A 26735-nucleotide genomic window follows, 5' to 3' on the forward strand; every position below is an offset into this window, starting at 1 on the left:
TCTGCATTATCTCACTAGATTTGTAACGTAAATCATTTATAAACCTTTAGCAACACAGCAGATACATCAACCTATGTCTAAATATGCCATTGTATTGTACATCGCGATTTAAAAAAAAAATGTTTCTGCACGTGGCCAAATATTAAAATTTAATGGATGTAAACATCGTTTAATCAAGCTGTAAAGTGAAACGTCATCAGGACGTTGGCGCCCTCTGCAGGTGTTTGTTTTAATACATAATGTGCTATGTTCATGTTATATATAGGCATACTACATTATGTATTTTAACAGTGTTGTTCAATACAATCTTGTAATTTCTTGGTTTTTATGTTTTATTTGAGCCAATTATTATTGCCTCATTGTTAGTTTATATATAAATAGTCATACTAAAGCCTGGTTTTCACTTACGTAGGTCTGTTTGTGTTACTAAAAAAATATATATATAATTTTAGATATCTCAGTTGTCAAAATAATCAGTAGATTAATTGATACCAAAATAATCGTTAGTTACAGCCCTAGATTAACGTATTTCTAAATACAACTGCATTGTTTTACTTTTTGTAATAAAAAGACAAACATTTTATTGAAAACTTCTTAAAAACAGTATTCAAATATTGTCACATTCTAGTGAACCAAGTATCTGTACTTTCTCATCTCATTAGCTAAGTCAAAGTCACCTTTATTTATATAGCGCTTTAAACAAAATACATTGCGTCAAAGCAACTGAACAACATTCATTAGGAAAACAGTGTCAATAATGAAAAAAATGATAGTTAAAGGCAGTTCATCATTGAATTCAGTTATGTCATCTCTGTTCAATTAAATAGTGTCTGTGCATTTATTTGCAATCAAGTCAACGATATCGCTGTAGATGAAGTGTCCCCAACTAAGCAAGCCAGAGGCGACAGCGGCAAGGAACCGAAACTCCATCGGTGACTAAGTGTATTGTCACACCCCTAGTGTCAATAAGCGATGATATAGCTCATAATTTTCCAAGTGTATGATACAGCTTTCATTCTGCAGGTCAATCATATATTCATGAAAAAGAAAATCAGTTTGAATAAAGAAAGCAATAACTTTGCCATAGTATCCTTTCAAATGTTAAAGTTGTCACAGTCATTGAATGCTTTACATGTGCTGCCCCGCTCCCGAAAAAAAAGTTCAGGCTCAGGATTTTTTTTTTTGCATTAAACCCTGTTATACACTGTGTATTTTAGTATTTAAACTATGGAAACCTCATAAAAATATTTTAAGTCTCAAAAATAGTTAATTATTTAAAAAAAATTAATTCTGTATTATTACATCAACACGGCCAACATGGTCACTAATGACGTCAAGGAACAGTTTGTTTTTTTGTAAACAGCCATTTCATGATAGAGAATAGAAATGAGAAATACAATGGCTTGTCCATCATCATCATCATCATCTTGTCATCTCAGATGCATGTTTATATCATGTTAAGAACATTTACTCGTGTTAACAGTGTAACATGCTTCACGTACTCCAGAGAGACCACCGATGCTGCATATACGCTGCTCCAATGACAGCAATAAGCAACGATAAATAACAACAACAACCGGAAGTGGCCAAATAAGATAAACCCTGAGCAGTCTGTAATTATTTTACATGATATAATGGCATGTTTTTCAACATTTACATTGCCAAAGTATAAACTTGTGTAGCAGTGTAACGGATTATAAAGACGGTAAAGTAAATACAGAAATTTAGGAAACCAAGGATTAATCAAAAGTAAAGGGAAAAAGTAAGAATAAAAAATAAAAATACACGAATTTGAAAATACAGTCTCACAGGGCGGGAAAAGCTTGGGTGGAGTGGGAAGTGGTGAATAGTAGTTAAATAAAATTGTATTATTTATATTTATAGGTATAAAAACAACACTGTTTCCAAACATCATTATGAGTTGGTTTTTGGTAAAAACACTTTTTACTGTTTACTGTTTACTCAAGATGAACGGAAAAGATCGCAAAAATACGTCATATAAATAATCTTCAATAAATTATCTATGAATGGAAACTGACAGGACTTTTATTATGACAGCTTGTTCAGTTGTCAGTGAGCTCGTCTCTGAGTTCAGTGTCGCGCTTCTCTGTTCTCACTGGATTGTTAGATTCATTGCCGTGGATTGTTTTCCTAGGGACATTCTCAACAAGGTTAAATTATCAAACACATCTCATGACACCTATCCAAAGCGTTCGGGGTTTATCAGGGGGGACCCGGAACAATAATTTCCCCACCCATTTAACTCCTCATGCGTTGTTTATATGTTGAAAAACTGATGAATAGATTCAGCGTTTGTTTGATGGTGCATTGTTGTGGTCTGCGATGTATTCCTGGTTCGCAGCCTTTTCGGCTGAACTATAGATGCATGAATCGGTTTTGAATTGTTTTTTTTTTTTTACCGATCCGTTTAGTTTTTCGCAGCTGATCTTTCAACACAACAGCGTTAGCTGGCCAGGACAAAATGAGCAGAAAACAGCATCATTTTAAAGGAGCAGAGGTCAGCTGCTGTGTTAAATACTTCTTATTCGGATTCAACATCATATTTTGGGTAAGTTTTGTGGATCTGCAGTTCATTTGCTTTTTATTATGCTTCTCAAACTAAAATTAATTGCCTCCATAATCTTTTCATTGTGTGTTTCCATCATCTAAACAAATCAGGATTGCAAAACAAGTTAAGCAGGATTGACTTTTGCCTCTTTCATTTCACAGCATGTAACATTACTGTGTTTATATGAAATATATCGTACCAGTGCTGTATATTTATTTATTTGAATGGTACATGATCTATTGATCATAAAAATTATGAATAAAATAAAATAAATCACCTGTTTTCCCATGGGAATGGATTATAGTAATCCTGGTTTCTCAGTACCTTTCCAGAATTGAAGAATACATCCCATTGAGAGGTGAGGTGAGGGAAGGAAAGGGGAAATAGGATTATCCAGGTCTTATTAGTTGGGGCAGATTGGGTCAATTCACAGGTTTAACAGAGATGACCTCACACCATTCGGTTTTTCCATGTCTGGGTTGGAAATTGTTCAGTTTTTGCCCCATTCCCATGTTTCTTCCACAAACAGTTTTTCCATATTTTTGTATTGATTCTGAAGAAAGCTGATTGTATCAGTTCTTGAGCATTTCACTTATCGTGATGTTGATGGTAATGCTAAATCATAAAATGTCAGTGTTTGTGCTTTCATCTGCTATCTGCTCTTATTCTTTATCTGATATTCAAATCAGATAAAAGAAAATTAGGTGGTTGATTTTATTTTTATTGCTTTATGTGTTCCAGCCAAACTTTTTTCATAAAAACATTGTTATTGTTATCCAAGTGTTAAGAATATTTTGCTTTATTAAATATTTAGTTCACCTATAATATATATTAAATTAATTTTATTAATTGTATTTAATATATAGCTAAATATTTCTATTTCATATAAGTTATATTTATATATATATAAATTAATATATTAAATTATTTTGACTAATCTTCACATATATGTTTTCCATATATTGAGAGTTCATAGTGATCAAAGGCTGTCAATATACCAAAACTCTGTAAAGGCATTATTAAAGTGGACTATATCTTGTGCGATATAGCTGTTCATTGGCTTATGGAAACTTGGAAAATAGCAAATGAGCTGTTTGGGTGACTGTTGTTGTGCTTTCTATGGCCCTATTTGAGGCTTTACAGCCAGTATATAATATCCAGTTCAATTGTAATGACAGAATTACATTTTATGGGTTCAGAACAACTTCAGAGTGAGTAAGTGATGAAAAAACACAACTTATTTTTCAGTGTAGTATCTCTCATAAGTGACTCTTCATTTTTTTTATAAAAATACAGACATTTCTCCATTAGATCATCATGAAGAATCAATCATGTTGCTCAATTGTTTTCTTGCAAGAGAGTGATAAATCGTGAGATAAAAGGGTAGTCTTGGAGCGGGAAGCTTCCATGAGTCACTTCTGGGGTGAACACATCGCCTGGAGACTGATTCTGTTAAGCTTCTTGATGTCATAAATTCCAGCCTTCATTGGTTAGTATTGAATGGGGTAGTGAAGACCCCTCTGGTGGGTGTGGGGGTAATTGGTGCCCCCTCATGCTTTAATGCCATCCCGTCTGAAATGTTAACCTTGCATAATGATCTGCTGTCCTCTGTAGCAGCTAGTCCTCCCACACTGCCATTGTTCTCACGTTATAGAGAGCCTGTTGTGTTTTGTTGGAACCTAGACGCCTGTGTTTTCACCAAATCATGGCCAGAATGTCAGTATATACTCCTGGAAGCTGAAATCAACCCTCTTGTTGCTAAATTAAACACTTGACTTGATCTTTTCAGGAGCAATTCTCCCAAAGTCAGATCTGATTCTTAACATTCACTTGAAAATGAAAGTTCTGTTGACATTTACTCACTTTCGTACATGACTTCCTTTCTTCTGTGGAGCACCACTGAAGATGTTTTCAGAAAAGATATTTTAAGAAGCTGTTTTTGTACGTACATTGAGCGTCAGTGTTGTTTTGACTTTCATTGTTTGGACGAAAATGGTTAAAATGATGTTGCAATGTTATTGTTAACTAAAACAAAAATGAAAATTTTTACAAATGGTTTTCATTAGTTGAAATACAGCAGAAATAAAATATAAATATTAGATGAAAAAATTGAAATAAATACATTGGTTGACTTATTTTGAGAGTGAAAAGTGTCTCTAAACCAGATTTTTACACTTTCCTAGAAAATTCTTACTGGTGTTTACAAAGGCAATATTCACCACCTTTGTGGGTGAAGATGAATAATTTTTATATATATGTGCATGTTTTTTGTTATGTAGTTGCTAAGGTGTTCTGGGTGGTTACTAAGCTGATGCTTACTGTCCACTGCAGATATGGCTAAATTCCCTCATTCAGTGTAAATCTAATCAGTTTTTACCTATTTTATTCTCTACCAGGAGAAAATTGTACATCGTACAACTTAGAAAAGTGATAGTAGACTTCTCCAGAATAATTATTAGATATTGGATTCACTGAGAATTATTGAATAATCATTCATGTCCATAGCTTCAACCGTTCAGGATAAGTTACATACTTGTGTTACGGGTACGTTCAAATCCCTCACCCTAATTATGAGCAGTAGCATTAACAATTAAGCATCTGATCGCCATACTTCTTCTTGTCATCTTACTGTCCCCTCATCATTTCTGAAAACCTTTTATTGCCTCTCGACTCTTTTAGTCTTAGCAGACTGTTTGACCCCTGTGCGTCCATACTGTCTAATGCCTGTCTGATTGCTTTAAAGTGGAGACAGTCTGATTGGACAGAAACCTACCTGATCCCTACAGAGCACTCACTTTGCCAGCCTCAGACCGGGCCGAGTTGATGGCCTGTAATTACAGACGCCTCGCTCTGTAATCACAGTCTGATATCTACCCAGGAGGCTTTTGAAGGGACATCTTAACGTTCCCACCGTCAGACCTCCCCCCTTTCCACCCCAGCAGCCTTTAATTCCTCCTCTCCAAAGTCTCCTCCTCCTTTCCATTTGGGAGCCTCGTAGCCCCCTTGTCTTGTATTCAAATGAAGACGTTTAGGGGTGAACAAATGGCGTGCGTGAGAGGGGACGTGCTGTTCCCACAGTGTCCGAGGGGCCCGAGTGTGTGTCTCGGTGAACCCCATTCAGCCTCTCGCTATGGAGCTGATGGGGCCGTGTGGCTATTATCACACACACTGCCCCTGATGCGACAAAAGCATTGACTGCTGTGCTTGTTTGCACACTTAATGTGACTGGCTTGTGCATTGTGTACCAAGCAATGCACATTTGTATTTATTGTGTGTGTTTGTGTCCTTGCTTGTGCTCGTTCGGAGCTCATGTGCTTTTGTATGTTTTTCCTTTTCATATCCTCCAGGTTTATACGGCAGATGGGAACCACATGTCCGTTCCCCCTTCTTCCTCTGTTGCTCTGCGAGGGAGTTTATTTCCATGCCATTTCCCAGCAGGCCCAACTCTCACTCACACACATTGACTCATTCTCACTAAAACACAAATGAATCAAGCCAGAGTCACTCTGGCTGTTCCATCAATTATTAAAAATGACTCTAACGTGCTGATATTGAGCCACTGCTGACATTCAGAAAAGATGCGGTAATAACAAACTGCTATTGTTCGTCGTTTTATAGCTTCTGTTGTTTTTAAAATGGACTAAAGCGCACGGCATGTGAAATTCGTCCCCTTGATGAGGTATAAAAGTCATATTCCATCCTTTTGGAAATGATGAACTAAACATTTCCATAATCTTGGCCAGAGGAATATATTTTCTAACAATTTAGAACCAAAAACAGGCTGCCATTATAAGTGTTAAACTTAAAACAAAACATACGAGGACAACATTTCTGCAGTTTTCATAAGAAAATCTGAATGGTGTTTGCCATTGCAAAAAATGTTGCGGTGATTGCCAGCATGTTGCTATGAAGTTGCAAAGTTTTTCTGAGTATTTTTTATGTGTTTCTATGCATGTTCTAGATGCATACTAAAAGGCATAGTGCACCCAAAAATGAGAATTGTGTCATTATTTGCTCACCCTCATGTGCATACAAACCTATATGTTGTGTGACTTTATCTATGTTCATTGCCCTTACAGTGAAAGTTGTTTTGGACCCCATTGACTTTTGCCCAGGGCAAAAACAGCTTATCTAAATATCTTCTTCTGTGTTCAACTATGATGCAGTAAGATTATACAGGTTTGGAACAACATGATTGTGAGTTTGTTTAATCACCCACCATGTGAAAATCATATCAAATAAAAGTCAGATAGTTTAAAAAAGTTATAGTACACATAGACATGATAAAAGTTTGACAGTTGTTAAAAGAAATATCCAGCAAAACATATGATGGAATAATTTACATTACATTTTAATATGTGCTTTTGTCATTTTTAATGAATATTTTATATTTTTATTTAGATTTTAAGTATTTCCCTTTCAGTTTTAATTTTAGTACTTTAACTTAACCTAATTTATTTCCTTTATTTCTTTCATTAGTTTTAATCTGATTTCTGAAAGTATATATATATATATATATATATATATATATATATATATATATATATATATATATTTGATTTATTTTTATTTCAGCAATGACCAAAAGTAGTTTTTGAGAACAACAATAACAACCCCTGGGTACTGTGCATACGTTAATATATATATATAAAAATATATAATATCGATGCTTGCCTTAGCAATAAATCCCGAAATAATATGTACTGAGTCAGGCTTTCCAAAAGCATAAGTTTCCATGACAGTGCAGCAGTTTTTTAATCAAATAAAGATAAAGATGTCAGAAGATGGCTCAAGGAGAGCAAAAGCAAAAGCTGTTCTTATGGAAGTAACAGCTGGTGGAAAAAGTGGTTCTGTTCACTGTCACAGTGCTGAGAGTTTAAGCCAAGGGTTTATTTGACTGCTGTTAGTGATGATACAGAGATACTGTGTAAGTCTAATCATCCAATGTGTGAGATAGCAGCCATCCTCTGTTTGGCCGGAATAACTAAATAAGCTCTTTAAGTGCTCTGTGATGCTTGAACGTGTCTAATCCCGATGTCCACGTGGGCGACACATCACTGGCCTCCCCTAGATCAGGGCCGACAGGAGTGGAGGAGATAGGCCGATGTTTTCATGATAGGGACGAGTGGGAGTCAGTGGTACATATGGACAGAGAGAGTGTGTGCAGTGGATGACTGGCACTCAGCTCTGTCCCAGCCACCATTCGATTAGCCAAGACCACGGGGAAATGGGATTATGGGATTTGCGGCTGCTGATACTCGACCTCTGACTCTCAGCATCCCGCTGTCACGTTTCCCCTCACGTTGGAATTGCTCTAACCTGCAGTAGAACATGCACCGCTGAGAGCCCAGCCGGAGTTTGACAGGGAATCTGTAGTTTTGATAAAACATTAGAATGAGAAGGTCGGGCAGTAAATCAGATTCACTTAGAAACATCTTTTCCTGCATGGTTTAATCCAAGGAATATTGGATTCTAGTTGGTGCCTTGGTTTAGTGGTTGGTGCACGTGTTTAATGTGCTGCTCTGGTTCAAATTCTCAGACTCTCTCTCTAATAATTTTCTGTACCTTTTCTTCTGTTTCTGTTTTCTGAAGCTGTACAATAGCTTGTGGAACTTGTGTTGTTATTCACTGAGAGTCGTCCTCTATTCTGTAGGTTTAAAATTTCAGTATGCCCAAAAATCATCAGCACAGACCATGGTGGGTTTGACTGGAATGATCAATGATATCGCCGTAAAATCTGGTGTGATGAGTTTTGGCAGTGTATGCAAACACATGGTATATGAGTTACTATATGATTTAGGTAGAGGTCTACATGCCTGTGGGACTTTACAACAAAGTGTAAAAGTTGTGGAAAGGAGCGGGAAGACATATTTAACTTCTTTTTAGTGAGAGCAGTCTGGAGTGGGACTAAATAATGAGCAATGTCAGCAATGATGATAAGATGATATTTTGCTGATTTAAAAAAGGGGTTTGTTCTGGTATCTTGAGTGGTTTAGGCTTTTTTAACTTCATACAGTGGTGGTCAAATTCATTCAGAATGTAAACGTATTACTATCTTTATGAGTGTGTTATTAAATTGTCCACTCATTCATTGAATAATGAAATCCTGTGTTGCTCAAAGATGGTCAGCGGATCTGCCCTGCCTTTGTTTACAATATGTTGATAATGTCAGCTCACACATCAGTAAATAATGATACATAAGACAATACATCTCACACTCCTAATGACTTTACAATTTTGGTCCTTTGGGATTTTTTTTTTTTTTTTTTTAAATGTATATCTCTTTAGAGATTGATTTGACTTGGATTGTGTTGGATACACATGCCAAAACAGTCACATTATTGTACCATAAAGTGGTAGCATCCAAGTGATTTCACTCATTCAGGTAAAAACAAGTCTTGGCTCCCTCTCAGGGAACCGTATGCCAAATATGGCAGTGCATGCTGGGATATCTCTGCTTTCCGGATCTTTGATTGAATCTCCGCCAAGAATGTTATTTTTTTTCTTTTCAGATTGCCCTCAGATAAAGAGAGCAGTGCTGTCTGCGCACAGCAGTAACCTCCTGCCATTATGGAGCAGGAATGAATTGTATAAGTGCTGTAAATGTGATAAATTCTGTTGTGTGTTGCAGTTGCTGGGAGCTGCATTCCTGGGTATTGGACTTTGGGCCTGGGCAGAAAAGGCAAGTTGGAAACACAAATACAGAGGATCGGTGACATGCCTCAGATTCCTAATATTATTATCCATACGGTTGCCTGAGCAACATAATCATAGACATAAACAGCAGACAACAGCGCACTTTAACAGCACAAACTACCTACAGATACCCTGTTGTCTCATTCAGTCTGTAAGTTTAGGTGCCCAATTTAATATTTAGCATTAACTTTTCCTGTTGGACTTCAGATTTTATTTTGTGAAGGTGCTCTTATTGCTGAAAGCTCTTCTGTGAATTCCCCCATGTTGCTCTTTTCTCTTTTGATGTCTGTAGTCTCCATTTTAATACCCTTAAACCATGACATTTGACAGCATATGGGTGGCATCTTTTATTTATTTCCATGGCGGTTTAATGTCTCAGTTTGTGTAACAGTGCTGCACAGCTCAATAAGGCTTTGTATTTATTGTGACTATTTGTCGTCCCTCTCGGAAAAGGTCACCCTTGCTGTTACGTATTCATGCATGGAAGATGAAAGTAATTTCTTCAACTAATGTGAGTCGACTTAATGAATGAAGTCAATTGGCTGATTAATAACCTGGAAATTGCTCCATTTCAGTCGTTGATTGTTCTGCTAAAAGACACGTGTAGGCACTTTGTATTAATGTCAGCCGATTAAGGAACATCTCGGTAACATGATGTAAATAATTAATAAAGTGGTTCAGTTTGAATTAGCAAAACGTTAATCACAGAAATAAAGCATTAAGGATCGAATTAAGGCTGTTGAATTTGATTGGTGGAAAATCCTGTTTATTTTAAATGAGTGGTCAGGTAGATTTCAGAGCCTTCTTTTCTAACACCATCATAACAAACCAGGCTAGAACACACACACAAAAAAAGGAAAGCTTGTTTATATTCGCTGTCAGCATGGTCAAAACCCTGCTGTTGGTTCTGGGGTTGAACTGAGATTCCACCCTGATGTGGAAATCCAAACGTGGAAGGCATGAATCACTGCAAACCGTTGCCCAAACACCGTCAATTGTGGCGGCCTAGCAGGTGGTGGAGGATTTTAAGGTCAGGATGTGAACTTACAACCGTTCTGTCTGATGTGTCTGGCCCACAGGGAGTGCTGTCAAACATTTCCTCCATCACAGATCTGGGCGGCTTCGACCCTGTCTGGCTCTTCATTGTCGTAGGAGGGGTGATGTTCATCCTCGGATTTGCCGGATGCATCGGTGCGCTCCGGGAGAACACATTCCTGCTCAAATTTGTGAGTTCCACCCTTGCATACGGCCTTCGAGCCCTGCCTCTCATTTTTTTTGCAACCTGTTTTCCTCTCTTCTCTCATTTCAGGGTTTATTTGTTCCCTGAAATGAATGTGTTAATGAAATGAACTGGCTAATATTACATGAGAATAAACCCAGAGAGAATTGAAATGCCTCCTGGAGGCATATGTATTAGAATGATTTTTATTGAAGAATTATGTCCCATACAAAATTCTGACTCCACTATCTGTTTTCTCTTCTAGTTTTCAGTGTTTTTGGGCCTCATCTTTTTCCTGGAGCTCACAGCTGGCATTTTAGCCTTTGTGTTTAAAGACTGGATCAAAGACCAGCTGAACTTCTTCATCAACAACAATGTTAAAGCTTATCGAGATGACATTGACCTCCAGAACCTCATTGACTTTGCTCAAGAATATGTGAGTCAGCACTTCTCATCCCCGATCATTTTCTGCTGTGCTGTGGGTGTATTTTGAATTGGATTGATATATAAGTGTGCTCTTGAAAATATGAGACATCTGCTTAGTCATTAAGCTTTCTTTATATAAAAAACCTTACTGTAAATTACAGCTATGTGATGATGTAAAGATGATGATGATAGTGATAGTAATCTCACCTCTGATGTTATATATCACATCAGTGGTCGTGTTGTGGTGCTCATGGGCCGAATGACTGGAACCTGAATATCTATTTCAACTGTACTGACTCCAACCCCAGCCGGGAAAGGTGTGGCGTTCCCTTCTCCTGTTGCGTTAAAGACCCTGCTGTGAGTGCCAGAAACAATCATGTCATCTGTTCACTGCTCCTGTTTCACAATGTTAACGGTGTCATTCCTCACAATCTGTGCTGCATGCTTTGAGCTTTTAAAGTTTGTTCATAGATCTCATTCAAAAGGGGTTAGTATTATTTGCTGGTCTGTTTTATGGGAATAACAGGATGTAGCTAAGGATTGTAGCTCAAATGGTACAACACATTTGTGATGTGCATTTTTTTAGTATGTATCTAGGTATACTGTTGCTAAGGTAACTAGTGTCATGAGTCAACTACTTTTTCCAGTATTTATAGATATATATAGATATAGATAGATAGATATATGAAAACATCAATCTATTCTTCTATCCATCTAGTGGTGCTGTAATTAGCATTATAATAATAATGTTGTTTATCTGTTACAAAGTTTACATGATTAAACCCTCTGTTTATTTTCTATTCTATTTTATTCTATTCTAGTCTATTATATTCTATTCTATTGCATTCAGTTCTTCTAAAATTATATTTTAAAATGATAATTATATCCCATTCCAGTATATTGTTTTTATTGTTCTGTTTAAAAAAAATCTATTCTGCCCCTAACTTTCTATTTTACAGGTGCATCTCAATAAATTAGAATGTCATGGAAAAGTTTTTTTTATTTCAGTAATTTAACTTGAATTGTGAAACTCATATTAAATAAATGTAATGCACCCAGACTGAAGTAGTTTAAGTCTTTGGTTCTTTTAATTGTGATGATTTTGGCTCACATTTAACAAAAACCCACCAATTTACTATCTCAACAAATTAGAATATGGTAACATGCCAATCAGCTTATCAACTCAAAACACCTGCAAAGGTTTCCAGAGCCTTCAAAATGGTCTCTCAGTTTGGGTCACTAGGCTACACAATCATGGGAAAGACAATCATTGACACCTTTCACAAGGAGGGTAAGCAGCAAACATTCAATGCCAAAGATGCTGGCTGTTCACAGAGTGCTGTATCCAAGCATGTTATCAGAAAGTTGAATGGAAGGAAAAAGTGTAGAAGAAAAAGATGCACAACCAACCAAAATCAAGCAAACAAGCAAAATTGATTTGAGTGAACTTCACAAGGAATGGACAGAGGCTGGGGTCAAGGCATACAGACATGTCAAGGAATTTGGCTACAGTTGTCGTATTCCTCTTGTTAAGTCACTCATGAACCACAGACAACATCAGAGGCGTCTTAACCTGGGCTGGAGAAGAAGAACTGGACTGTTGCCATTGGTCCAAAGTCCTCTTTTCAGATGAGAGCAAGTTTTGTATTTAATTTGCAAACCAAGGTCCTAGAGTCTGGAGGAAGGGTGGAGAAGCTCATAGCCCAACTTGCTTGAAGTCCAGTGTTAAGTTTCCACAGTCTGTGATGATTTAGGGTGCAATGTCATCTGCTGGTGTTGGTCCATTGTGTTTTTTGAAAACCAAAGCCACTGCAACCATTTATCAAGAAATTTTGGAGCACTTCATGCTTCCTTCTGCTGACAAGCTTTTTGAAGAAGCTGATTTTATTTTCCAGCAGGATTTGGCACCTGCCCACACTGCCAAAAGCACCAAAAGTTGGTTAAATGACCATGGTGTTGGTGTGCTTGACTGGCCAGCAAACTCACCAGACCTGAACCCTATAGAGAATCTATGGGGTATTGACAAGAGGAAAATGAGAAACAAGAGACCGAAAAACGCAGATGAGCTGAAGGCCGCTATCAAAGAAACCTGGGCTTTCATACCACCTCAGCAGTGCCACAAACTGAATTGAGGCAGTAATTAAAGCAAAAGGAGCCCTTACCAAGTATTGAGTACATGTACAGTAAATGAACATACTTTCCAGAAGGACAACAAATCTCTAAAAATGTTTTTTTTTTTTTCCAAAGAATACTTTTCTTATGAAGTATTCTAATTTGTTTGTTATTTGGGTTTTTGTTAAATGTGAGCCAAAATCATCAATTAAAAGAACCAAAGACTTAAACTACTTCAGTCTGTGTGCATTTAATTTATTTAATACATTTAATACAACTATTTGAGTTGAATTAACTTTTAAATTAACTTTTCCATGACATTCTAATTTATTGAGATGCACCTCTATTTAAAAAAAGTTTTATTTAAAATCACAATATTTTTCTATCCTATTCTGTTGAAATATATTTTTATACTACCATACTGATCTGCTCTCTCCTAATGGATTTTAATTTTATCCTAATTATATGTATATTCTGTACTTCAGATTCTGTTTTATTCTGTTTTTTACTGTTTTAAGAAATTGCTTGGAAATTTCACAAACCGTTACAAAGAAATGGCACATTGAAAACATAATGAATTAAACCTAAAGAATTTAGAAGACTAAAATTAGATTTAACTAGTAAGATTTAACCCAATAATCTTTGTTTTATTAATATCTTTGAAAAATATATTTATTTATTTATTTATTTATTTTTTACAGTGTATATAAATGTTTTAAAATTAATTGGACATGTTCTTTTGTTCTCTCTCTAGGAGGATGTTCTGAATACACAGTGTGGCTATGATGTTCGGCTTCAAGGGGTGAGTGTGTTATTACAAGTTAGAAATGTTACAGTTGTGCATAGTATATTAAAAATGATACAAAAAAAAAGAAAAAAAAAACCTTTATAGTGTTGTTTTGGACCACCCTGTGAAGGAGCACAGAAGGGTTAAGCACGTAAGAGATTCCGGAGCATCTGAGTTCCTCTTGTTCGCCTCCTGAATAACAGTTTAAGCCTTTAAAAGTGATAATTAGCTTCTAGTTTTAGCCACGGGAAATAGTGGAGCTCTGTAATTGGGAAGTCAGCGGCTTATGCCAGCCCAGTGCCTCTCAGAATGGGTGGAGTGACTGAGAACTGCACCCATGGTTCACCACGGTCTCTCCATAGCACAGAGTACTTATTCTGTATCCATGGATACTCGTTCTCTCACAATCCACCTTTAGAGAGACTGACTCTGGTTTTATAGTGGTTTTTAATGATTTGTTGTTATGAACAGTAAGTATTGAAAATACAATAAACAAATGTTTGCTCAAAGAATCCTACTTTTCTATATTCTGTATTTCTTTGTTCACCATCTGGAGGAAGGCTTTGAATAGAACAAGAAAAAGAAGAAGAAGTTAACAAAGATCTGCGATGAATGAGTTCAAGCAGTTAACTGTCATACAGCTTTTCACAGGCTTTCTCTGACTTCCTACCGGTTTGACGATACGTTTCTGAAGTCTTTTGTGTGGTCTTCCCTGGGGGGGACAAAGATTCTTTGGAAGAACACATTTGTATGGTTCACAAAAGCTGAATTGTGTGGCTTTCTCTTTCTTCACCTTCAAATATCACATGACAGCTCCAAATGACACCTTTTCATCTCCCTTCCTTCCTAGAATCCGATAGACAGTAGTTAAGACATTCCTGTATGGCAGTGTAATACAAACTGGATCTTCCCTGTGTTAGGTTATATGTGGTGAGCTGTGTGACATTTCGTCTACTTAGCGTGGGAGTGAGTTCTTCCAGTTTTCCAGAGAGGATATTTGTTTTCAAACAGGTTAATGTGCAGGTCCAAACAGGTGAAGGCCTAATTGTTTATCCTGGACTTGAGTAAAGATTAAAGGTCAACTCGGAGGAGCAAACACTGATATGGTGCATTTGAATGAAAATTCGGTTTCTTGTTTAGATCTGACATTTTCCATTAAGTACTGTTCTATGTTGAATAATCTTTTTAATAGGAGTTGGATCAGCAGAAGTACATTTATACAAAAGGCTGTGTGGGGCAGTTTGAAAAGTGGCTTCAGGACAATCTGATCATTGTTGCTGGGGTTTTTGTGGGGATTGCGTTATTACAGGTAAGGACAATGCTAATGAGAATTGTTTAAAGCATGCACACATCCTTTGAAGATGTAGTAAAGACTGAACAGATTTGCTTGAATGAGGCCCGAGTGTTAAAATGGTCTCACATGAATGAATGTTATGCTGCCACCTTCTGGTTACACCTTAAAATTCAGCTTTAAGTTCCTGCATAATGTACTGTATGGCCTGGCTAGGTGCATCTTAAAAACCCCAGCTCATAATTTACCCCAAGATCACAAAAATTTGCATTGTGGTATTTTCATACCAGTACATTTGTACATTAGTACAGTTTTGTTTTTATTCATATAACACATTTAATTTATTCTGTACAACAAATAAACTACAATTTATACTTAGAAATACTTGATAATTTAATATTGTGTCATTATTTGTCAGAGAGTGAATGAGATTGCAAAGGCTTGCATTTGAGGAAGGGCAAGAAAAATCTGCTTTTTTGTCTTGAAAATGTCCTTTTTATATTTAATAATACATTTTCTTTATTATTATTATTATTATTAGTATTATTATCATACATTTGTGTGTGTCAATTTATTTAATATATATATATTTATATATTACTATTTTAGTAAAATACAACTATAGGTTATAGGGATATTTCAGCTTTTGTTTAACTAAATGTGAGAGTACTTTGAATGTATATTGTATATTTTTGATGCCTCTATGATGCCTTCTTTTAAAATATGTTTCAGATTTTTGGGATATGTCTGGCTCAGAACCTGGTGAGCGACATCAGAGCGGTCAAAGCCAACTGGTGATGCTTTGCAGAAGGCGACAGGTGACCGTGACCTCTGATTATGGCAGAGAGCAAATTGCAAATCAGCACTGTTTACACACCATTGATCTGGGAAATTCCGCCCTTTTCACCCCCTGGACCTGTCCATCTATGTCTTTTTTTGTGGTTCCTTATCTGAAAACAAGCTCTTATATGGAGACTATCCAGAAGGAGCCTAACGTGAGATGTCACATTGAGATCAAGCTATCTGTGATCTCGCAGCTGTCTCTTGATTGAACGCTATTTTCGTTTGCCCTTATTAAAACGTTCACCAGACACTCTTCCTTGCTGGCGAATAATGTCAAGTGGAGGGTGTTTTCATTAACCTGTGGATGACTTTCCTTTAGAGAAACACACAAATCAACCACTGGGACTTTAAACAGAGGAGCCATGAACTAAACAAAGCCTTACAGCAGTGCATTTCACTATACACTTGTGTGGGTTCAGCTTTTTACACAACATTCTGTCTGTCAGTCATTCGAGCAGATGGACAGTTAGACTCTTACCTCTGATTGGCTCTCTGTTGCACAGGGTAGCCAATCAGAATGACGTACTTGATAATTACACGTAATGCATTTATTTTTGTGAGTTCTACCACTACTGTCAGGGGGTGGAGAAATGTGCTGTTATTTGTCTGTATAGCTATGTTTGATTCATTCTCTGTTTTTTTGGTTGGCTCTGTGAGTATAAATCGAATTAACTGCTTTCCCAGACTTGCTTATGAATCTTTGTTTTCGCTACTCTGCTTGATAGTGATATGCTATAGTGACACTAATAATGTATTATTATAAATATGATGCTGCTTTAACTCATAGAAAATTTACATCGCTGTACTAACCAACTGAACTTTTAATAGAAATCATGAGGTATACATTCCCTCTGGGGAAACACACTTCTGATCACGCAGAATGCTTTGCAAATGAATCTGACGTGAGTGCACATGAAGCGGACAGATTTAATTAGCCGTGCGTATGAACACATGCCTTATTGAGCCCTATAGAGATGGTAGCAGAAGCCAGTGACAGTTACACAGCATATGGACCTTTAGGAAGGCTTTTTTTACTGTTCAGTCTCTCTTACTCGCGCCATATGCATGCAATCATCTATTCAAATAATGCACGGCAATGTAGACCTCTTTTAACACATGCACACACGTGTGTGGATGTGTGTCCATCTCATTATGAATACCATACCAGTGTGTTTTCACCTAGCTGTGTTAATCCCCTTGTGTTGAGAAGGAGTCATGACCTTAACATTGATAATGTGCAAAGTAAGATAAATGATGCACTGCCGACTGCGTGTGTAGAACGTGCTCTGATGGTTTTAGCAGCGGAGTGTCATGTCAGCCAGACTGATCTGATTCATCTGTATAAAAAGCTTTGCTCTTGTTTCAAGGCTCTATATAACCTGTGTTATCAGAGCGCTTAGTAAAATGTGAGGTTTCTCTTCTGTGGTCTTTTTGGGAGATTTCGCTATATTGTGTATATAAGAGGCAAATCTTTTATGCCGATTCAAGATTACATGCTAAAGATGATATTTAGCCCCCTTTTTGTGCATCAGAATTGATGAGATTTAGGGAAAGCTATCAAGAACGTGTCGAGGTTGCATTTCATTATCCTACATAAAAGACAAAATGGAAAAATATAGTCTGCTTAAAGAAAATCAAGCACATTTACTCCTGAATTCTCATTAATATAATAAAAAAGTATAAAGATGTTAATTTACAAAATATTTATACATATAATATTTAGTTGTATTGCTGTTGATTTCATTTTTTATTCTTCATTTTATTTTATACAGTGTTACTGTAATACAGAAACATGGTGTATTAAAGTAACAAGAAATGAATGAATCAGATTAGAGAATTTAAATAATTTCAAAAGTAACTCTAGAGGCGATGAGAATTTAGGATGGATATGTGCTGAAAATATTTCCTTTATGCAAAATAACATATATTCTGGTTTTTAACTGTAACCAGGACATGTTTTGTGAGATCACTAAAAATATAGTTTCTTTTTTTTTTTCATCATGCAATGGCCTTTTCTCTTTTCTCCATTTTTTTTTCTTAACAAAGAACTCTAACATTCCCTTTTGAGGGAGCCTCCTGCATATCATGAATGTAAAGATCATCTCTTACTAATGTTATGTCATATATAACTTACCCTTCAAAAGTGCAATGCACAAACATGTGAATAAAATGAATGTTTGTCTGACTGTAAAACATGGCAAATCTTTGTTCTTGTAGTGAATTAGACATTCCTTGTGCATGCATTGGCAAAAAAAAAAAAAATTGTTATGAAGTGCATTTTGCATTGCAGTGGTTTTTCTGTGCTGGTTCATCAGAAACAGTTTTGATGATTGGTATTAAAACCACTGAGCCTATTTGCTGGCCTTTCTCTGTACCAGCTGTGATTGTTTCTACATTGCAGTCATTAGAAATGTTTGCAAATCTTTAAGCACACTTTTATCGGATAACTCTGAGTTTCTGTCTGCCAATCAAGAACAGTTGTACAGAACAGTACTGCAGTGATGGTAAACATTTTGTGATTGTGAATGCATATCAGAAGAGTTTTTCAATGATTTAAAGATGTTGATCTTTTTCCAAACATGTTTTGTTTACATTCCCATACTAATTTTCAAAGTGTCTTCATAGAAATGTTTGGATTCTACCTCATCATGGAGAAATGACTCTAAAGGTGGTTATTTGGGGAGTCATAACTCTAATACAACCATTGTGAACATTTTTTAGAAGAGTTGCAAAAAATTAAATATCTTCGACACAAACATGTAAGTAGCGTTAGCAGGTCTTCTCTCACGGTCTCAGCTTTTCTTTAGATGCTTTTTAGGCAAAGGTTCATTTTGTTTTTAACTCATGGAATGCAAAAAAAAAAAAATATATATATATATATAATGTGGATTTGTCGTTTGAATGGTGAGTGTTACTTAAACTTATCCAGTCTCATTATGGGCAGCACTGTTTCAGGACTCTGCAGATAAATGGTTCTCAGCTGTAATCGGATGTCATTTAACTAGTTTAGTGACTTAGTCTTTATTATCTGATAATTTCATATTAGCATAACTCAAAATACCCTATTAAACTGGATAATGATTATTGCACTTGCAAGCCTAAAGCATTTCCTGTGCTCTCCATTATATTGAGTCAATGATTGTACTAACCTGTAATAATTAATGTGGGATTTATACTTTATGAAAAAATCTATAGAAAATTAGGATCATATTTGGAACCAGCGGTGCCACTGTTTTCCAGTGGTTTTGTTTTATTTGATGTTATTTTTTGTAAATCTCGTTCAAAGGTTGATTTATTGGTGGCATACACAAATAGACTTTTCTTGTGGGATATGGTCTGTTACACTGTATACTATTATACAAGATATGCTTTTTCTTTTTCATAATAAAATGGATTTATGTCATTCTGAGCTCAATCAGTGTCTTTCATCTGCAAGTTCTGTCAAACATTTGACTGAAAATCTGTTATATTTTATTATAGTTTTTATACTTTTTCTGTCACAATAGCCAGAACAGTGAGATGTATATTTCCATGCCAGAGATTGAAACATTAAAGGAATAGTTTATGCAAAAAAAGAAAGAAAAGAAAATTAGCTAAAATTTTTGTCACCCTCAGGCCTTCTAATATGTAGATGAGTTTGTTTCTTTAACAGAACAGATGTGTTACAAATTTAACATTACGTAACTTATCCTCTGCAGTGAATGGGTGCCGTCAGAATGAGACCCCAAACAGCTGCTTAAAAAAAATCACAATAATCTACAAGTAATCCGCATGACTCCAGTCCATCAATGAACATCATTCATGTGTGGATTACTTGTTGATTATTGTGATGTTTTTATCAGGTATTTGGACTCTCATTCTGACGGCACCCATTCACTCCATTGGTACAAAGAGGAGCAAATTTTCATTTTTGGGTGAACAATTTCTTTAATAGTGAAGTCATTTATTCTGTTCCAAGTTACTGTTAATAACTGTTAGAAAAAATGAATGAAGGACAGCATCTGCACATGTTGAAGGACATCGATATTACATAAAAACAGAGGTTTTACACTGATGTCGTTTTCACCATGACCACCTGATGGCGACAAACCTACGCAGTTCCTAACAGCTGCTAAATCCTGTAAGATCACCTGAAAGCATTTTCTTCTTTATCTCATCATTCTTTTGCACAATATTGTGTAATGCTGACACAAGTAAAGCAGAAACACTGCATGAGAGTCATTTACCAGATGCTTTAATGCACCTGCGTGCTCTTTGACATGGTCTCTCTGCACATGCAGCAAATACTGTAAATCACCATCTGCTGGTTTTCATTTAGCATAAATTGGATTCTTTTTTTATTTTATTTGCTACTCCTTCAATGGTTTTCTTTAGCCAATGTTTGGGTTGTGAAGCTTTCAGTAATTACTTGCTAACCCTCTTGTGAAGTGTTTTGAAGGTGCCGTCATGCTGTGTGCATGTCAATAAGCAGTATAGTGACATTATCAAGACCACCTCTTTAAAATTATGCCCCCTGTAGATAAAGAGACTCAATTAGATTCCATACTGCTTTTCTAGCATGTTCCACCAATTGAAGTCAAATCAAATAATGATGAAATATTGAGCACATATGACCGGTGGGGATTATTTCTGTCGATGTGTTCCTGTACTAACCAAGGCTCTGCATTTGATATTTTCCAGAGAGCATGTTTCCGATAGGATCAGCAGATTGGAGGAGCATCACAGTATTGCCTAAAGGCAGGGAGATTCTTTGAAGCTTTTTTACCTTTAGAAAACTTCGGATCTGTTTTCCCCCTATGTGCCCTGTGCCCTTTCAACTTATGGCTGAACCTTGACTGGGTTACTCAAAGTCTCAAAGCAGGAATGTGACATTACAGTAGGACTTTAAGACGTCTCTGGCTCAATCTATTTCTGAGGTCTAACCTTAGAGAAAGTCTGGTTTGATGATAGATTCACTTCTGAAACTGCCTTGGCGTCTCAGTTTCAGTATGCTACACTTTTTGACAGTGATTCATTTTTTATCTACTTTAATTCTCGAAGAGTCACAGTATTATTGATCGCTAGTTTCACTTAAGCTTTCTTAAAAGAACAGTTTTAGTGACAATGGCATCTATATTGGATAAAATTGGTGCAAAATGTTTTCATTTGTATTGTATCATCAGAACAGGCTTTTACTCTTACAATTGCAATGTGACTTGTGACAGTGAGTATAAACCTTTAACACTGCAAACCCCAAAAGGCTAAATTCACTCAAAATCTTGGAGTAAAGTCATTATCACAAATGAAATAATGATACTTCTCAAAACCTGTGTTTACCCAAGTTTATCTAATGTGGTAATTACATGAAGTTGCAGCATGCAGATTCAGGTTTATCATATGTAGTTTCTACTTACTAAATTCAAGTTCAAAGAATTATGGATATTTCTCACAACCTTGATAATTTTGAGTTAACACTTTATTTAATTTTATTTTCAAATAAAACCTTGTTTTGCTTAAGGGTTTTTTCTTTAATTGCTAATGCGATGTTTTTACACCACAGACTGAACAAAATTAAGCATTGCTTTTAAATGGTTGACTTAAATTGGTATTATCTAATCGTGTACTTAAATTTAACTGCTAAATAATTTTTGGTTGATTGTAATCAATTACATACCTTTCTATCATATTAATCTGACATGATCAAGATGAATTTGTTCTGAAACAGTTTAACTTGTCTTATTTTATTACCATTTTCTAAACTATAGCGAATGAACTGTGAGTAAATTTGAAGGTGTCTGAATAAATTTTGGTTTCACTTCATATTGTTTTGCAGTGAACTGATTCATCTGATTCATCTTCAAACCTCATGACTGTTCTCTAAACATAATTAGAAGAGAGTGGCTGCAAAAGACTATAAAATATTTGGACACGTGTGTGTAATTCAACAGAGCTGTGTTATTTTCATTTGAAATGAAAGATTTGTCCATTATAGGCTGCGATAATGATGGAGACATGTTTCATCTTTGAAATGCTTTTACTTGGAACTTGAACGTTATCTATCCAATTGGCAAGCCATTAAACGCTGCTGTATTAATTCAATCCAAATCATCACACGTGTGACCAATTGCAGCAGCTCGTAAGTCTGTAAAGTGAGTCATGATGATTGTTGATTTCAACCCATGGAATCGTCTGTTTATTTACGGGCTGCATGAGCCATGTTAGTTTGGCAGTTTCAAAGGCTTCTATTCAGCCAGTGATGCCGTCAAACCTGCGTCACTTGACTAGAACAAGGCGACCATCACATGACGCCTCTTAGCTCCCTGTCGTTTCATGTGGGTGCTATCTGAGAGACTCTTTCAGCTGTGTAATCGCCCAGAAGGGGAGATGCACTTGGGTTTTCGCCGCTGCCCCGGAAAGAGGGAATGAATGTGTCTTAAGACATAATGTGTTGTTTAACTCTGGCTTTTCTCTGAAAGCGTATAAAGAGAACAGGGTCAGCCATGTGCAGCACGCAACAAAATTACACTGTTTATTTTGAGAGCGAGTTGGTGTCCGAGGGCATGAGGCCTTTTCATCCCTGCGTGACTCAGATAAAGCCCGACAGGGAAGGTCTCTTCTGTGGAGAACTGGGAATCCTCCGAGCGGTTTCCCTCCCTGTGTAGTCCTGCAAATGACTCGAAATTGATTCATATCTCCCACACTTCCCACGCTGCTTTGGCTTCTTACCAAATGCTCCAGTCTTCCATCATCTTGACCCATGGCGAGTGGCTGTGTCACCGAGATGCCTCCGTCCAGCAGAAAGTTCAAGGCATTTATTGCTCGTAATGGATTGATTGGATGATTGCGTAATTCGATTCGATATCCAGTGGCTGCCAGGAAGCTTTAACCAATTGAATCAGAGTGCTGTTCAATTAATGGGAAGATTGGTAAATGCGATTGAGAGTTTTGCTGTTCTTAACGTGTTCTTACTTCAATAGGGTGATGATGCTTCACAGAATGATGCTCATGTTGGAGTGTTGGCACTTCCATCCCACCTTTAATTTGTAGAAATGCCCATCTGATGCGTGCTTCTGTCCATTTCTTTTTTTATATATAGTTTTGCTTTAGCGATGCAAGATATGAATTGAGCATGATTATACAAAACTGCATGTGTAATATCTGGTTTTGTAATCGGGGTTGTGATTCAGTGCTCTCATAAACTTGCATTAAATGTTCCCTTTCGGTTAAGTGCTGCTCTCACAGCTCTAATTACCCCTCTTTTAAAACATGCTTTTATTTTCACATGCAACGTTACGCACATTGGCTCATTGTTCACAGCCTGCGCATTTAATGTAATGTCTGTTTTATATGGATGCCCTCAGCATTACCTCCCACTAAAATTTTACAGCACGTCTGTGAGGCTGCATGCAATGTGATCTCACCTATTATGGCTTTTTCTGCTTCACAAAGCTCTGTGTTGAGCTTTGTTCTCTTCCTAGCCTTATAAAACACTACTGTTGTGGTATCAGATGATAATACAGTGGTATTTTAATAGCTATATACCATGTTCATGCATTACCAAGGAATTAAAACTATGAGTCTTAATTAGAGTCTTAATTTAGTCTATCTTAAAGTTCTTCAGACAATCTATCATAGGGATATTTGATTATTGTAATTATAGTAATTAGTAATTATTTACGAATTAGTAGTTATCTATCTATCTATCTATCTATCTATCTATCTATCTATCTATCTATCTATCTATCTATCTATCTATCTATCTATCTATCTATCTATCTATCTATCTATCTATCTATCTATCATCATCATCTATCATCATCATAAAAATGATACTTTATGATACACATTGAAAATTTTATAATAAGGCAATGCATGCATTTCAAAATGTATTTAAAATATTACAAAATATATTATTCAAAGTATGTGCATTTACAGTAATGTACCGTTTTAATGCAACTGATTGCAAGTAACTAGTTTAAGCCATCTTGTAATTTGCACTGAAAACTGCAAGGTTTCTAAGTGACATCAAACATGATTATAGATTTAAGCAATCAATGGCAGACAGGTGAGTGCTTGTTGGAAAACTTCTATTAATTTTTGAAAAACCTGTTTGTCATTGTAAATTACACACTTCTGCTTTCAACAGTTTTTGTGATCAATTATGCATCGGGTGTTTTATGTAACATTTATGCTGTTTATTATCAGTTTTTGTGGATAACTTTTTTTGAGGGCACAAGCTTGGCTTCCTACATAAAACATATTTGTCTTAATTCTGTACAGCAGCTTGTCGACTAATGTGCTTCTGCTTTTTACATTTTTAAATTAGGCCCTGTGCCATTCTTATTTGACAGAACCTTATGTCAAACCACTTAAAGCCCATGTAAAAACCTTGCTTTGTTGGTTTTAAACAAGGCAAAGTGCTTTTTACGGTGATGGAGTTGATCCATGATCTATGGTTGGGGGAGAATAATGGAATACTTGGGTGGTGGGGAATATTGACTAAAACACTAAAGTCTGCTTTACACGCCATTTGTCTTCGGAACAGCTTGGGGAATGTCATAATGAAGATAAAAGGCATCTTGTGATGAAAATGCGCACGTAAGCATGCAAATTAACTTTCAGTCTTTTCTGATCTACGGCTGACCCTGCAATAAGGTCATGCATCAGATTAGCACTCCAAACCGGAAAAGAGTTTCTCCTTGACTACACAGATTACAACAGAGCTCCACCGGCAGAGGAGTCTGGCTTCCTTATCAAAAACACGCCAGAAGATGGTAAGCGAGGTTCGATTAGCTTCAGGAACGGAGATAGTTCTTCGAACACATGATAGATTCAAGCTAGAGTGTGTTAATTCCAGATTCAGCCCTATATTTAATCTGCCCTTCTCTCTGTTTGCTTTTGATAGACAACATGTGGGTATTATCTTTTTGTACTTTCTGTGACAGTTTGAGTGTCGGTAAACATCCACGCTCAACAGTTTGCTGAGTGCAATGATTAGCATATCAACAACTGTTGAGACAGACATATTTATATGGCCAGTCTAACTGATAGGCAAAAGCTTTCAGAAAGCATCTAAACTATAGTCTGCAAACTCAGATAATCAAGGAACGTACATTCAAATGAAAGATTGTTCCTGGTTTAAGACTGATATGTTCTTATGACAGCATTTGTTATATGCTGTTTATGCCACAGAAAACTATTTAGACTTTTCCCTCATTTCATAAAAACCAACAATTGCCAGCAATCAACCGGCGTAAGAAGTTTTTGAATTAAATATGTTGTGCTTACCAACGATGTGTGATATTGTGAAGTATTATTACAATTTATAATAACTGTTTGTATTTTAATGTAGTTTAAAATTTGATATATTCCTGTGATGGCAAAGCCGTGTTTTCAGGAGCTATTACTCCGTGTCTTCAAACGATTCTTCAGAAGTCTTTTGTAAACCTTGAAACTTGGGAATTTTTTTTCTGTAGTATTTTTTGATTTGTAGAAACTTCACAAAACAGCATATATTTGAGTTATATATATATATATATATATATATATATATTTGCAATGTAAAAGTCACTACTCTCCCTATTGAACAGCTTAATACATCCCTACTGAAAAAGGTATTCATTAAAAAAATCTTACTGACCCTAAACATTTGAGTAGCTGTGTCTATAGTAAGTATACAGAGTGTTATATTTGTTTGGTTTTATTTTTTGTGTTTAGATGTACTTTTATCTTTATGCTTTGACTGAAAGTAATATATATATAAGGTCAACGATATTAATGAAGATGGTAAAAGCAGTATAATAAATTACAAGCCATCATGTGATCTCAATATGGCAGCACCGAGAACTGCTGATTGCTTTTGGAATCTGATGGTTGCTAAGTGATATTTTTAGTTTCGAGTGAACAAATAATGTTTAAGTTTGTGGCCAATGCTTCTCCAGGTGCAATGCACCATATAATATAAACAAGCTTTTTTGCATGTTTTTACAAACAGAGCAATGTCTGTCGATACATTAACTTAAATTGAACATTTCATTGCTGGTTAAGCTGTTCATATACAGTAACATGGCCTTGTTGTTTAAGCAGTGAACCATCCTGAGGACAAACTACCATGCCATGCTGAGGACCAGCATTCAAAACACAATATAGGCTATGCTGTTCTTTTCAACGGGAATGAAACTAAAAGAACATCTTCTAAAAGGTTGGCATATTCAAGTTCAGCAGCCTTTTATCCAAATGATAAAGTTTGTATGAAATAGGCCCACTTAAGCAGAGATATTTCTCAGAAGGTTGTTGTGTCAAGCAAGGTAAGAACAGCGTTCATTATGAAGTGAAAGAAGGTCTTATGTCCTAGTGCTTTGTTTGAGTGCAGCAAGGCTTCTTTCTAAGAGCTTTAGGTCCTTACACTTTCTGCTCCAGATGCTTTTAATGAATCTTCTCTCTGACCGTTCAATAGCCCACCTAAAAGAATTGCTGCTACCAGCATTTGACAGCTAAATTGGTCCAAATCCACTTCTCGGTGATACGTACATTGTGAATAACATTGATAACTGCCTTAATTTTACTTTCCATAGTGCACAGATTGTCATTTTTTTTTTCACTAATTTTCTGTCATTTTATCCATTTATCCGGTTGTCTAAAAACTGAATTGGAGAAATCATAATGCTCAACATGGCAGCTGTCTTACAGCGAAAAGAGCCAAAAGTCTTTTTATAAAGCCATTGTCTACTGCTTTATGTTATTAAAAAGTAACACTAACAAACAATTCCAGATATTTAACTCTTTACTCATTTAAGTAGGAGCTATAGGCTAT

General features: G+C 36.2%; 1 protein-coding gene across 1 annotated transcript; it reads left to right on the forward strand.

Annotated features, from left to right (window-relative positions):
- The first annotated feature begins 2095 nt into the window (after positions 1-2095).
- LOC132109738 (tetraspanin-17-like) lies at positions 2096-16628 on the forward strand. The gene is made up of 8 exons (XM_059516051.1): positions 2096-2569; positions 9201-9255; positions 10349-10491; positions 10750-10920; positions 11142-11267; positions 13777-13824; positions 15002-15118; positions 15833-16628. The coding sequence occupies exons 1-8, from the start codon at positions 2483-2485 to the stop codon at positions 15896-15898; spliced, it is 813 nt and encodes a 270-aa protein (XP_059372034.1). The 5' UTR covers positions 2096-2482; the 3' UTR covers positions 15899-16628.
- The last annotated feature ends 10107 nt before the right edge of the window (positions 16629-26735 follow it).

This window comes from Carassius carassius, chromosome 29, assembly GCF_963082965.1.
Source record: "Carassius carassius chromosome 29, fCarCar2.1, whole genome shotgun sequence".
NCBI classification, from domain to species: Eukaryota; Metazoa; Chordata; class Actinopteri; order Cypriniformes; family Cyprinidae; genus Carassius; species Carassius carassius.

What these genes read in the sequence shown, in the direction of transcription:
- LOC132109738 (XM_059516051.1), top strand. Translation starts at nt 2,483, where the DNA reads ATGAGCAGAAAACAGCATCATTTTAAAGGAGCAGAGGTCAGCTGCTGT. An exon ending in GATTCAACATCATATTTTGG is followed by an intron (nt 2,570 to 9,200) that starts GTAAGTTTTGTG and finishes TGTGTGTTGCAG; the next exon opens with TTGCTGGGAGCTGCATTCCT. An exon ending in TGGGGATTGCGTTATTACAG is followed by an intron (nt 15,119 to 15,832) that starts GTAAGGACAATG and finishes AATATGTTTCAG; the next exon opens with ATTTTTGGGATATGTCTGGC.